The following is a 12,500-nucleotide window of genomic DNA, read 5'->3' on the forward strand; positions in this document are numbered from 1 at the left end:
ACACAGAGACACACACACAGAGACACACACAGAGACACACACACACACCACTGCGCGACCTGCACTTTCCCTTTTACTTTCCTTCTCCATGTCTCCTTTCTCTCCTGGCCTCTGGAACTCATAACATGGAAACCTGCTGCTTGTGGTTTTGGAGGTCTGCTGTTATGACGTGTTCTCACCCTCTCACACACACACACACACACACACACACTCACCCACACTCACCGCACACCGCAGTTTGATGTCCTGCTGGCTCGTTGAGTACTAATTGAGTGAGTGGAGAAAGAAAGTGACAGCACAGCAGAAATAAGTGTGTGTGTGTGTGTGATTGGTGTGTAGCTTGTTTCAACTCATTTGAGGCAGAGTAAGAGATGCCTCTTCATTGTTGTGCACTGCCTAGATGAATAGGAAACGAGCTAGTTTTAGAGTATCTGGGCTGCTTTGTTTCAGCACATTGATTATGAATGGGGGACACACTTTACAAGGGCCACAATAAGTCCAGCTGAACCATCGCCAGGGTAACAACAAGCTCATTGGCTCAGATTCTTGCTGCGGGTCGGGGACAGTGGGGTTTGATGACCTCCTCTTCATCCTAAAGGCTAGAACACCAGACACGTTCTCTCTCTCTCTCTCTCGCTCTCTCTCCCTCCATCTTTCCCCACTCTCTCTCTTTCTCTCTCCTGCTCTCTGTCAGAGACTGGCACAGGGACTTTTATTGTAAGAGAAAGAGAAAGGGAGAGAAAGAAAGAGTGAGAGGGAGGGAGGGAGGTTTTCATACTTTTGCACTTAGTTCTGCTTTTGTATAATTCCAAGTTTTTTTTTTTTTCATTAATTTCCCACCTCTTTTCATTCAATGTTTAATATCAAGGATTTTTTATACACAACAGCTGATCACATCTCAACCAAAGTTTGACTTAAACTCGCAACCAGATTTCACTCCACCCGATTTCCAACCAGATTTCCCTCCACCCGATCTCCAACCAGATTTCACTCCACCCGATCTCCAACCAGATTTCCCTCCACCCGATCTCCAACCAGATTTCACTCCACCCGATCTCCAGAGTTGCCAACGTTCACCTCTCCATTCTCCAGATTTGCCATGGCCACTATGTTAGGAGAATGTGTGTGTGTGTGTGTGTGAAACAGGTTTATGAATAATAAAGTGCTCCATGCTAGAGATTAGTTTGCTGTAGTGTGTGCATAGGGTTGCAAAATTCCGGGAATTTTCAAAGTTGGAAACTTTCCATGGGAATTAACAGGAATATATGGAAATTAACAGGATATAAACGGGAATTAATGGGAATAAACTGGGATTTTTTAATATGGCAAGTTAGTCTATAACAGGGAACTTAAATGTAGTGGACAAAACCCATCTTGCAGAATAATATTAGTTAAAACAACCTGATTTAATGCAATTTCAGTCAAATTTCTACCCTGCACATACGTCAATCCCATGCACACAGCAATCAGCATAGGCTGCTAGACATAAAGGAAACCTATGGTGCGTTCATGTGCATGGGGAAAATAAATTCCCAGTGAAAACGTCATCTCATGTGGGAATAACTGGTGTGAAACTGGGGGAAGTTTGCAAACAGAGTTGCCCAGTTATGGGCTTGTCGTCACTTTTGTCCTCATTCAAATGGGTGTACGTCATTTTGCATAAACTGTAATGGGACGATTAATCTGTCTGATTAAGCTTGACAATTTATATATAATTTACATAATCTATAAGGTTTGGTAGGGGTGGTATGTTGTGTCATATATTTTTTTTTATTTGTTTTACCATTTTCTGGGATTCTGACTGAACAAACTTATAGTCAGTCAATGTTCCAACCAATCGGATTTTGTTGTTGAGTGGCGTGGTGTTTCTTGGGCAGTTCAGTGTTTCAGTGTTGCTAGCTTAGCACGCTAGTAAACCATAGGCAGAGAATGGGATTCCCGCTAGCATGGTAGCAAGCTTTGTATGCTAAGCTAAGCGAAAATACAAACAAACAAATCATATTGCTTATTACGAAAACAAATTGTTAATGTTTGTATATGAAACAGTAGGAATTACCAAAAAATCCCAGTTAATTCCCGTAAATTCCCATAATTTTCTTTAATTCCATGAAAGTTTCCAATTTGGAATATTTCCAAAATTCCCCAGCGTAACTTCCCATGGAAAGTTTCTGGTAAGTTTCCGGAAATTTAACAGAAATTTTCCACCCCTTTTCAACCCTATGTGTGCATGTGTGGTGCCTAAAAAGGGATGTAGTGTTTGCCCCCTACCCTCTCTATCTCTCCCCATCTCTCTCTCTCCATCTTTCTCGCGCTCTCTCTCTCTCTCTCTCTCTCTCTCTCTCTCTCTCTCTCTCTCTCTCTCTCTCTCTCTCTCTCTCTCTCTCCCTCTCTCCCTCTCTCTCTGCCTCCAGCAGTAGTAATCTGGTGCTGTGCTTCTCATTAGGCAGGGCGGGAAGCTTCATTAGCTCACTATCCTCTCTTCCTCTGCCACACACTCAGGCACACACACACTCACTGTCTTATCTATCTCTATCCCTCTTTTATGCAATCTAGTCTAAATAGAGAGAGATGAAGAGAGGTGAAGAGGAAAGGAGCACATGACCTCTACTGCCCCCTCTGACAGCAGGGTCACACAGGTGGCCACTGACAGCACAGCTACTCCTGCCACACACACACACATTCATTCTTCATTCGTACATATACTTAGGCCACACACTCACAGTGACAATGCACACTCCCTACACACCCAGATTCTCGCACACACACACACACACTGCACACAGTCTTTCTATCTCAGTCACGCCAACAGAAGCATTTTAAATGAGTTAAAATGTTTTTTAATGCCTATAGAGGGATAAGGGTGGTGTTGATGGTGCTATTGAAGAGGCAGGCCAGTACGAGCCCCCCCCCCCCCAAAAAAAAACACCTGTTGAATCATGGATGAGTGTCTACTCTGCTGGCTTGAACAAGGCCTGTAGGATGATGCTCAGCTCTATTGAGACACAGACACACACACACACACACACACATACACACAGACAGACACACACACACACACACACACACACACACACACACACACACACACACACACACACACACAGGATCTCTGGAAGGAGTGGGATAACGCAAAGCCATAAGAGGGAAAAAAAGCAATTATCCATTTCAATGAGGCCCTCTCTTCATTTATTCCGCTCTTTCTCGGTGACAGTGAAAGTCTTTTTTTTTCTCTCTTTTTCCTCTGAGGCGTTTCTGATGAAGGCAAACGGCCACGACCACAGGCGCGCGCGGCTCCTGCGGCTCCTCAGAGACAGGGGGCCGAGACCCCGGCTGATTACACTGATGGATCTTAATGGCCAAACACCGCTTTGAAGATTGAAACGTTAATTTCAAAGAGAGAGAGATGAGAGTGGGAGGAATGGGAAAAGGAGTATGTATTATGGGCGAATCTAAGCGTATGCATGCGTGATGCGTGTAGTACAATAAGCCTGAATAGAAAGGTGTGTGTGTGTGTGTGTGTGTGTGTGAGCGAGAGAGAGAGAGAGAGAGAGAGAGATGAAACATTATCACGTGGTGAATGTTTAATATTGTAGTGAGATTTTCCAGCAGACACTGCCAGAGCCATAGCCTGGAGATTCCAGACCCTGGTAATCTAGAAAGATTAAGGGTCTGGCCACGAATAATGTAATGGCCCAACTCGAGGGGCGGCATCAAGTGTGCATTTGAAAATCTCACTGCACGCAATTGGATAACACGATACGACCAATGTTTACTGACTGATTCCGGACTTCGACGCAATTGGATAACACTACGACTGTCATCTGTTTAGCTCGCCTCTGGCCCGCCTATATCAGATACACCGATGTGATTGGCTCCCCGTGCTGCAGGTGGCAAAAGTAACGTGCACCATTACTCACTGCCAGAGTGTCTCGCAGAGACAATTCAAATTGTGCTCTTGTGAGAACTCTGGATTTTCCAGGGTACCAGAGCCATATAATATGTGAACAATATTACACTATAGAAAGTTTTAAATTGCAGTGGCAATTTAAGTGGCCCAATGTCAAGAAAACACCAATTAACAGATGAAAGGAGACCAAGCATTATTACCCTTACAAGAGTACTAGACTTTTCATGTTCACCACTTCAAATCCATAATTGCAGTATGAAATTTTACGAAAAACTGGAAAATCTGAGGTGTTCTAAAAACTTTTACCTGTAGTGTAGTTGTGGGTCTTCAGCAACGCGACACCCTTGCTTGCGGATTTCCGTGCTAACATTCTTAAGACTACATGCTAGAGCCTCATCACCCGCTGTAGCTGTATAGTGGATGATGCTGCAGGACCAGAGGAGCCTCCGCAGGGGTCAGTTGGAGATGTTCTAGGCTGAAGCAGAGAAGGCCCCTCAACAGTGGCACTACAGAACAGGCTGAGTCTGAGCAGATGATACTCCCTAGGCATGCTGGGATAGTGGAGGACTGTGTACTGTTATGGGGCTTGTCACCTGGTCTTAGAGTCTCTGGTTCTCGATCTCTGCTCTCCCTCCCTCCCTCCCTTTGCCACAGATCTTAATCTTTTAAATCGTTTCTCTTCCCTTTCTATCTGTCTCTAAAGTCCCCCTACACACACACACACACACACACACACACACACACACACACACACACACACACACACACACACACACACACACACACACATGTGTGTGTGTTCAGGAGGAGAATGTTTTCCTCTCTGTGGTTTACATTCCTCACACCTCCTGTCCTGCAGCCACTGAATTATCTCGGTCATAGCAGCACCGGGCCTGTTCTGCTCCCCAAAAAGGTGACTAGTGTGTGTGCTGGAGCAAGCAGAGTTGGCAGGCAGTGGAGGTGGTTGGCATGTCTTGCTCCAGTGAGACTGTTGAAACTGCTGTGAGTGTGACAACATACAGTTGCAATCAGAAGAGGAGAGTGTGACACTCTCAGTGTATACACACTGAGAGTGTGTATACACACACACAGACACAGACACGCGCACACACACACACAGACACACACGTGTCACTGCTTATTGAGTGTTACTCCAGTGTCTCTGGTCTACTCTGCTCTTCCTTCATCTCCCACAGTGGCTGACCGACAAGCACCACTGCAGCACTGAGGCCTCACGACTCTAATGCACTCAAGAGACACACACACGCTAACACTGAGCCATCATCTGCAAACACAGTGATTTTTTTTTTTTTTTTTTTGGCTTGCGCACACACAGTTAGAATGCTCATCACATACACCATGCTCTGTTTCCTCCACATAATACACTGGAAACACAAACATGCACAGTGACAAACACACAGATACATTCTCTCCCTCTCTCTCCCTCTCTCTCTGAGCTACCCTTAGGCTGTATCTGTATTAATGTTGCTGTTCTTAATGAGTTTACTGTGCTGAGCTAATTAGAAATACTGGCCGGCTAACTTGACTCATACCTCCCAGATGTGTGGAAATCATTTGTCAGAGCCACTGATGCTGGGGAGGAGGGGGACAGGAGGAGAAGAGAGAGAGAGAGAGAGATAGAGAGAAGGAGTGAGAAGAAGAGTGGGGTCTGAGGAGAGAGGGATTGAGAGAGAGAAAATGGAAGGAAAGAGAGAGAGAGAGAGATCAGAGGGGTGTGAGAAGAGAGGGATGGGGAGAGAGAAAATGGAAGGAGAGAGAGATCAGAGGGGTGTGAGAAGAGAGGGATGGGGAGAGAGAGGGAGAGGAGGTGAGTAAAAAGAGAAGGATGAGAGGGTGAGTGTATTGGAGAGAAGGTGGTGTCTCCTTGCTAGTGTGTTCTGTTCTCTGTGATCATGTCGGAGTGGTCTGTCCGCGGGGGCTGTCTACCCTGATCAAAGAAGGCGCATGTGTGTGCGTGTGTGCGTGTGTGTGTGTGTGTGTGTGTGTGTGTGGGGCAGGAGTAGCTGTGCTGTCAGTGGCCACCTGTGACCCTGCTGTCAGAGGGGGCAGTAGAGGTCATGTGCTCCTTTCCTCTTCACCTCTCTCTATCACCCTCTCATCTTTTCACATCTCTTTCTCTCCTCCTTTCCTCACATACTTTTCTCTTCTCTCTCTCTCTCCTCACATCTCTCTCTTCTCTCAGTTACTTCTCATATCTCTCTGTGCTCTCTTCATCTTTCTCTCCTCTCTTCCTCCTCTTCCTCTCATTACACTTTTTTCGACTCACCAGGAACTGACTTAGCAGCATCTTAATTAGCATCCTATGTGTTCCTCTGTTCCCTGTTTGTGTGTGTGTGTGTCTCCGCATGTGTCAATGTGCGTGTGTGTGTGTGCGCGTGTGTAGCCATGGTCCACTCATTAATGACATTCTCTGTGGGTGGCACAGGGGTTGAGGGGTGTGTGTGTGTGTGTGTGTGTGCGTGTGTGTGTGTGTGTGTGTGTTTTAAAGAGAGAGAGACAAAGATGCGAAGTGGTATGGCGGATCAAAGGTCTAGGCCAAACATGCGCGCTCTCTCTGCCCGCATCAATAGTTTCCATGGCAACTCTTTATCACAAGCGGGACACGGGTTTTGCATCACCATCTGTTAATTATCAGATCGCTTTTCTTTATGGCCCACACTTCCTTGTGTGGACACAGAGAGCACTTTTCTTTGCTTTGTGTGTGTGTGTGTGTGTGTGTGTGTGTGTGTGTGTGTGTGTGTGTGTGTGTGTGTGTGTGTGTGCGCGCGCGCGCGACTGTACATAAGTGGTCAGACATGTTTAGCTGTTTAACAAGGTTTTTTTGTTTGTATCTCTGAGTTCTTAATGTGTTTGCACATTCCTCTCTCTCTCTCTCTCTCTCTCAGGGGCGTTTCTACACTTTCAGGACAACCTGGGCTTAGCCCGGCTGGACTGGATGTAAATGTAAAGATTAGCTGAGGATTTTTTCTATATATATACAGTACATAAAAGGTGTTATTATAGTAGAAAACAGACTACATTAGACTGCCCAAATTATTATGACCGCCGCACAGCGAAGTGGCGGTCATATAGGTTTAGTCAGATTATTATTATTATTATTATTATTTTTTTTTTTTTCACATGTCCAAATTTCTGTCAAGGATTCCCGGGACACTGTAAGACCGGGGTACACGAAACTTGGTGGGCATGTAATCCCACATGGATAGCATGGAACCATCGTTTTTCGTTTTGATCTGTAGCCCCCCCCCCCCCCCCCCTGGACTGGACCCCCCGAAAGGAGGGTAGGGCAGACACAGTTTTCTGTGAATATCTCGAGAACCGTAGGGTTTAGGAGGACCATTTTGTTTTTGTATGTTGATCTCAAGGGGCCAACCCATTCCATAACCACTCATTTCATGTATAGCGCCACCTAGTTAAACACAAAAAAGTAAAAATGAGGTGTTGTAATCGCAGGTATCTGTGACCTAACATAGTCAAAACTGCACGAAATTGGAGGATCATTATGACACCCTCTGAATGCACGCCAAGTCTTGTGAACTTTCGTTCATGGGGGGCCTTACAATAAAATGATTTATGTGTACATTTAGTGACCGTACACCAACAAGGATTCCCGGGACACTGAAAGACCAAGGTACACGAAACTTGGTGGGCATGTAACCCCACATGGATAGCATGGAACCATCATTTTTCGTTTTGATCTGTAGCCCCCCCGCTGGACTGGACCCCCCGAAAGGAGGGTAGGGCAGACACAGTTTTCTGTAATATATCTTGAGAACCGTAGGGCCTAGGATGACCAATTTTTTCCGTATGTTTGCCTCCAGGGGTCATCTTAACCCATTCCATGTGCACACATGTACATAAACAGATACACACGCACACACATACATTCAAAGTAATCATACGTATGACACATACTCACACAGTAGACATATGTACGCATGCATGCACATGCACATGCACATGCACATGCACAAACACAGGCACATACGCAGGCACACACACACACATAAACACATAAACATAAACATGTACACGCACACATGCACACAAGAATTTCTCAGAATTATGAACAGGCAAGATGGGGGTGGGGTTGTATAAAATGAATTTTACATGTGAAATCTATGAACTAATCTTGTTGTCTAGCAGATACCAGTGAGAATTGAGTGTGGATAATGCAATTTAGTGAGACAGTTAGAATCATATAGGCCTTTCAGCGTGATTTATTTTTGTGGAAAAAATGTGCTGGACTGGGCGGTGGTCATATTTTGTACCACTCTGCGGTACATCTAGTTTATTATTGAATTACTAGGTACATACATGTTTAAGTGTGAGGTTGCATGTAATGTATCATTAAGCAAATGTTCTGCACCTCCTTCTGTTGATCTCCCTTCTCTCTCCATCACCTGACTGCTCTTTTGTTGTTTGATCTATGCCAGAGATCTACCAATATGTTTGATATTAAAATGGGATTGCACACACACACACACACACACACACACACACACACACACACACACACACACACACACACACACACACAGATAGAGAGAAAACAGCTACCCTTTACAAAATCATGGAATCAGATCAGTGTGTGGCAAACCAAAAAAAACATACTACATTGCAGGATACAAAGAACTTTTGAGATTGCAATGTTCAGTTACAAATGCTTTGCTTATGCATAGGGCATTTGCATACATTTCAGTGGACATTTAAACACATTCCCATGGAACATGTTCATTCCCATGAAACTTGGGTTTTTTAATGCTGTTTTATGTTTGTCATCAGCTTTGTAATCACTTTGATGGTTAAATGGCTCATTACAGGGTGAATGAAAGCTGTCTCAGCCCCCTCTAGATATTTAATGGTTTATAGTTTGTCACTGTTAACCCATTTGCGCTGAATGCTGCATGACGCAACATTCTATCTCCCGCCTGATGCTGCATAGCGCAACATTGAATCTCCCGCTGGATGCTGCGTAGCGCAGCATGCTTTTTATTTCATGTTTCTAGGTGCTACAGAGGCTTAGATATTAAATTTTGGTAGACGTTGACAATTTTTAGTATGTTTTCAGAAAACCCTCAGGAAATATGTTTATTTAGTCTAGAATGTCATAGGATTCTATAGGCGTTTTTAGCAGGCATTTTAGGAGTAAATGGGTTAAAACATGTACCTTACGAAAAAATCCTACATTGCAGGCCTACTGTGTATCAAAACGGCGATTTTTTTTTGCTATAGTGTTAGAGAGTGTAACATCCTCGTCTGCTCCTCAGAACATCAGTACAAATGTTGAACAACGGGGGGCATTTAGCCCTTCTGGCTAAATTTAGTTATTTAGAGCTGAGTGTAATACATCTCTCTCTCTCTCTCTCTCTCTCTCAAAACGAGCACTGAAATGTGTCGTGCCAGTTAACCTGACCAGATGCCTTGCAGTTGCCTAATACTTGCTTAGCCTACTAATGCTGGTAAATATTGAAGTTGGTAGATTTCAGACAGAAAATACGGATTACCTATTGAATGGTGGGTGAATTTCGCCACTTCATTTGTCAGTGAAGATATTCAAGATAGTGAATGGTAGATATTCACATTTCAAAAAGTTAATTTTGACTCCTGCTTAGTGTTTACTAATGATAGCTTGCTAGCCAGCTAGCGATAGGACAGGTAAACAACACTAATAGCTGGCCTTAATGGAGTTGGTCGGACATGACTAAGCTTATATTTCAGTTTGCAAACATGAATTCTTACCCTTTGCCTTTCGTTTGAAAAAGCCAAACAGTTTCAATTGTTTTTTTGCTGGCCATGTCACGTCTGCTTTCTCAACGTAGGCTACTGCAACCTATAACGCTGAACCACCCAGTGAGTTGACAGCAGTAACGTTAGTTGAGAGCACAGATCCACTGATCTCAGACCAGACCGCGAAGCGACCCTCTGACGCTCTCCACCTACCCCCAGCCCAGCCCAGCCCCGCCCCGCCCCGCCCGTTCTGCTTCTCCTTGTCAGAGTGTAGTGTTCGGGATTCCTTGTTCTAACAGGCTACGAGGGGTAGAATGCACAACGAAATAAAAAAGTTAAATAATATTTTTTTGGCTACCCGGGCTGAGCTCAATTCACCCCGGGCTGAAGCCCCGGTAAAATCGGCTGGCGACGCCCCTGCTCTCTCTCTCTCTCTCTCTCTCTCTCTCTCTCTCTCTCTCTCTCTCTCTCTCTCTCTCTCTCTCTCTCTCTCTCTCTTGCTTTCTCTCTCACTCGCTCTCTCTTTCTGTGTGTGTGTGTATTAAAGTATCCATGTGGGTTTCTCATCATTAGCTTTACCCCTAGAGCTCCATAATAATATTACCACCATCATTTCATCCACAACCTTTTTACCGTCCCAGTGCTTGTGTTAATCTGTTTACTTTTCAACACCATCCTACGTGCACTAGTCCACTGCTCGGACCTCTCTCTGGGGAATTGCTTCTCATTTCCAACTTCGGACATCTCCACTACTCAAGTTTTTTTTTTTTCCCCAAAGATAATTGATCACAATCTAGCTGGGTTCTATAGTTGATATAATATGATAATAGTTGATGTGTTTATGTGCAGAGGTGGCTTTTTTATGGCCAGAGAGCTGTGTGTGTGTGTGTGTGTGTGTGTCCCCTTGGGGATCATTAAAGTGTCTGTCTGTCTGTCTGTCTGTCTGTCCACCTCTTCTTCCCCGTACCAGTTGTGTAACTGGTAAATGGCTACCTCCATCTGTCTGTGATTCTCTCTGAGGCTCTTGTCTCTTTCTCTTTTGTGTCCGTACAGACGGTGCAGTTTGTTCAAGGCATCTTCGTGGAGAAGTATGACCCCACAATAGAAGACTCGTACAGAAAGGTGAGTGGCTGGTCAAGTGGCACGGGAGAGACTCACTGGAGGCTCTTAGAAATGCATGTCTGCTTACTGAGTGTGTCTGTCTGTGTTTGACTCTGTGTGTGTGTGTGTATGCTTAAGATAGTAATAGTCTGGGCTGTAATGGAGATAATGTCTTTGAAGGAAAGACTGAGTGGCAGAGAGAGGAGAGAGAGAGAGACCTGTATGTATAATTATAATAATAATAATAGTTATACTTCAGGTAATACATTTTATTTATGAAGCACCTTTCAAGACACCCAAGCTCGCTTCATAAATAAAAACATTAAAATACAGACAATTCACAAAACACAAAAATAATATAGGTCATTGGCAGTCAATGTTGACTCTTGGCAACAGCCTGGTGCTCTTGAACAGTCCACCGTTACGTAGGCTGTAATCTGTGTACTTGACTTGTGTGTGCATTCTTGTGTGCATTTTAGGGGAGAGTATCTCTGTGCATATGTGTTTGTGTGTTTATTTGACTGTGAGGGGGGGGGGGGGGGGGGGAAACACACACAGGCAAATTGTTCAATTGATGAGTGCTGTGCATCAGAACAAGATGAAGGTAGTCGTTTCTGGCGTGGGCTGGTTGGGTTGTTACATTGCTTTTCACAAGCTCATCTGATGTGGTCACTGACTTCTAAGGGTGTCTGTCCTCGTTGCAGCCTTCTTACAGAAAGTGAACCCTGGTTAACCCATCACTTCCTGTTTCACACCCAGCTTCCTGTTAGCTTGAGTTTGCTACCTAAAGGCTGTGAGGGGAGTGGAGGACCTGCGATGGGCTGTGTGTGTGTGTGTGTGTGAGAGAAAGAAACTATGGTAGAAACTGTTTTTGCACTCTTTGTGTTGTCTGTTGCTTTTGACCTCTGCTAATGCTTCAAATCCTGTTAAGTGATATATTGCAGAATGCACCTCAGGAACTCTTAATGTTAAGGAGTTTGGTGATTACAATTTCTCTCTCTCTCTTCCTTTCTGCAGCAAGTGGAGGTGGATGGGCAGCAGTGCATGCTCGAGATCCTGGACACTGCAGGGACGGTAAGAGTTGCATTTGGTGTGTGTGTGTGTCTATCTGTCGTAAACACAAAAACAGTCTGAGGCTAACGCCCTCTATGGCCCAAACAGTGCAAGAGGAAAGTAGGTTGGCCTGCAATTTACACTGGAGAGTCACTCACTCAGAGAGTGAATTATTTAACATTGTTTCATGGTTATGCTTTAGCAATGCATCAAATATCGCCATGCCAATAAAGCTCGCTTGAATTGAATTGAGAGAGTGAGTGGGGGTGTAAATTGAAAATAAATATATGCGAGAACAAAGGACTTGTCCAGTCCTCCAGCTTGGATGATGGAGAGACAAGAAGAGGGAGGAGTGGGAGGATGGAGAGACAAGAAGAGGATTTGGGAGGATAGAGGGACAGATAGAGATGGCAAAAGAAGAGAAGACGGTATAGAGATGCTCTATGGAGAGATTGGGTAGAGATGCTCTAGACTAGATGGGATAGAGATGCACTAGACGGGGTAGAGATGCTCTATGGGGTAGAGATGCACTAGACGGGGTAGAGATGCTCTATGGAGAGACTGGGTAGAGATGCTCTAGACTAGACGGGGTAGAGATGCTCTATGGAGAGACCGGGTAGAGATGCTCTAGACTAGATGGGTTAGAGATGCACTAGACAGGGTAGAGATGCTCTATGGAGAGACGGGG

General features: G+C 44.7%; 1 protein-coding gene across 2 annotated transcripts in view; it reads left to right on the forward strand.

Moving 5' to 3' along the window:
- rap1b (RAP1B, member of RAS oncogene family) overlaps window positions 1-12,500 on the forward strand; it is a 61,356-nt gene that overhangs the window by 39,134 nt on the left and 9,722 nt on the right. For both annotated transcript variants that reach the window (XM_042080081.1, XM_042080082.1), the window contains 2 exons: window positions 10,712-10,780; window positions 11,777-11,833. In XM_042080081.1, the coding sequence (XP_041936015.1) occupies window positions 10,712-10,780; window positions 11,777-11,833 (126 nt within the window). The remainder of the gene's footprint in view (window positions 1-10,711; window positions 10,781-11,776; window positions 11,834-12,500) is intronic.

The sequence above is a fragment of the Alosa sapidissima genome, chromosome 23 (genome assembly GCF_018492685.1).
Source record: "Alosa sapidissima isolate fAloSap1 chromosome 23, fAloSap1.pri, whole genome shotgun sequence".
Lineage (NCBI taxonomy): Eukaryota > Metazoa > Chordata > Actinopteri > Clupeiformes > Clupeidae > Alosa > Alosa sapidissima.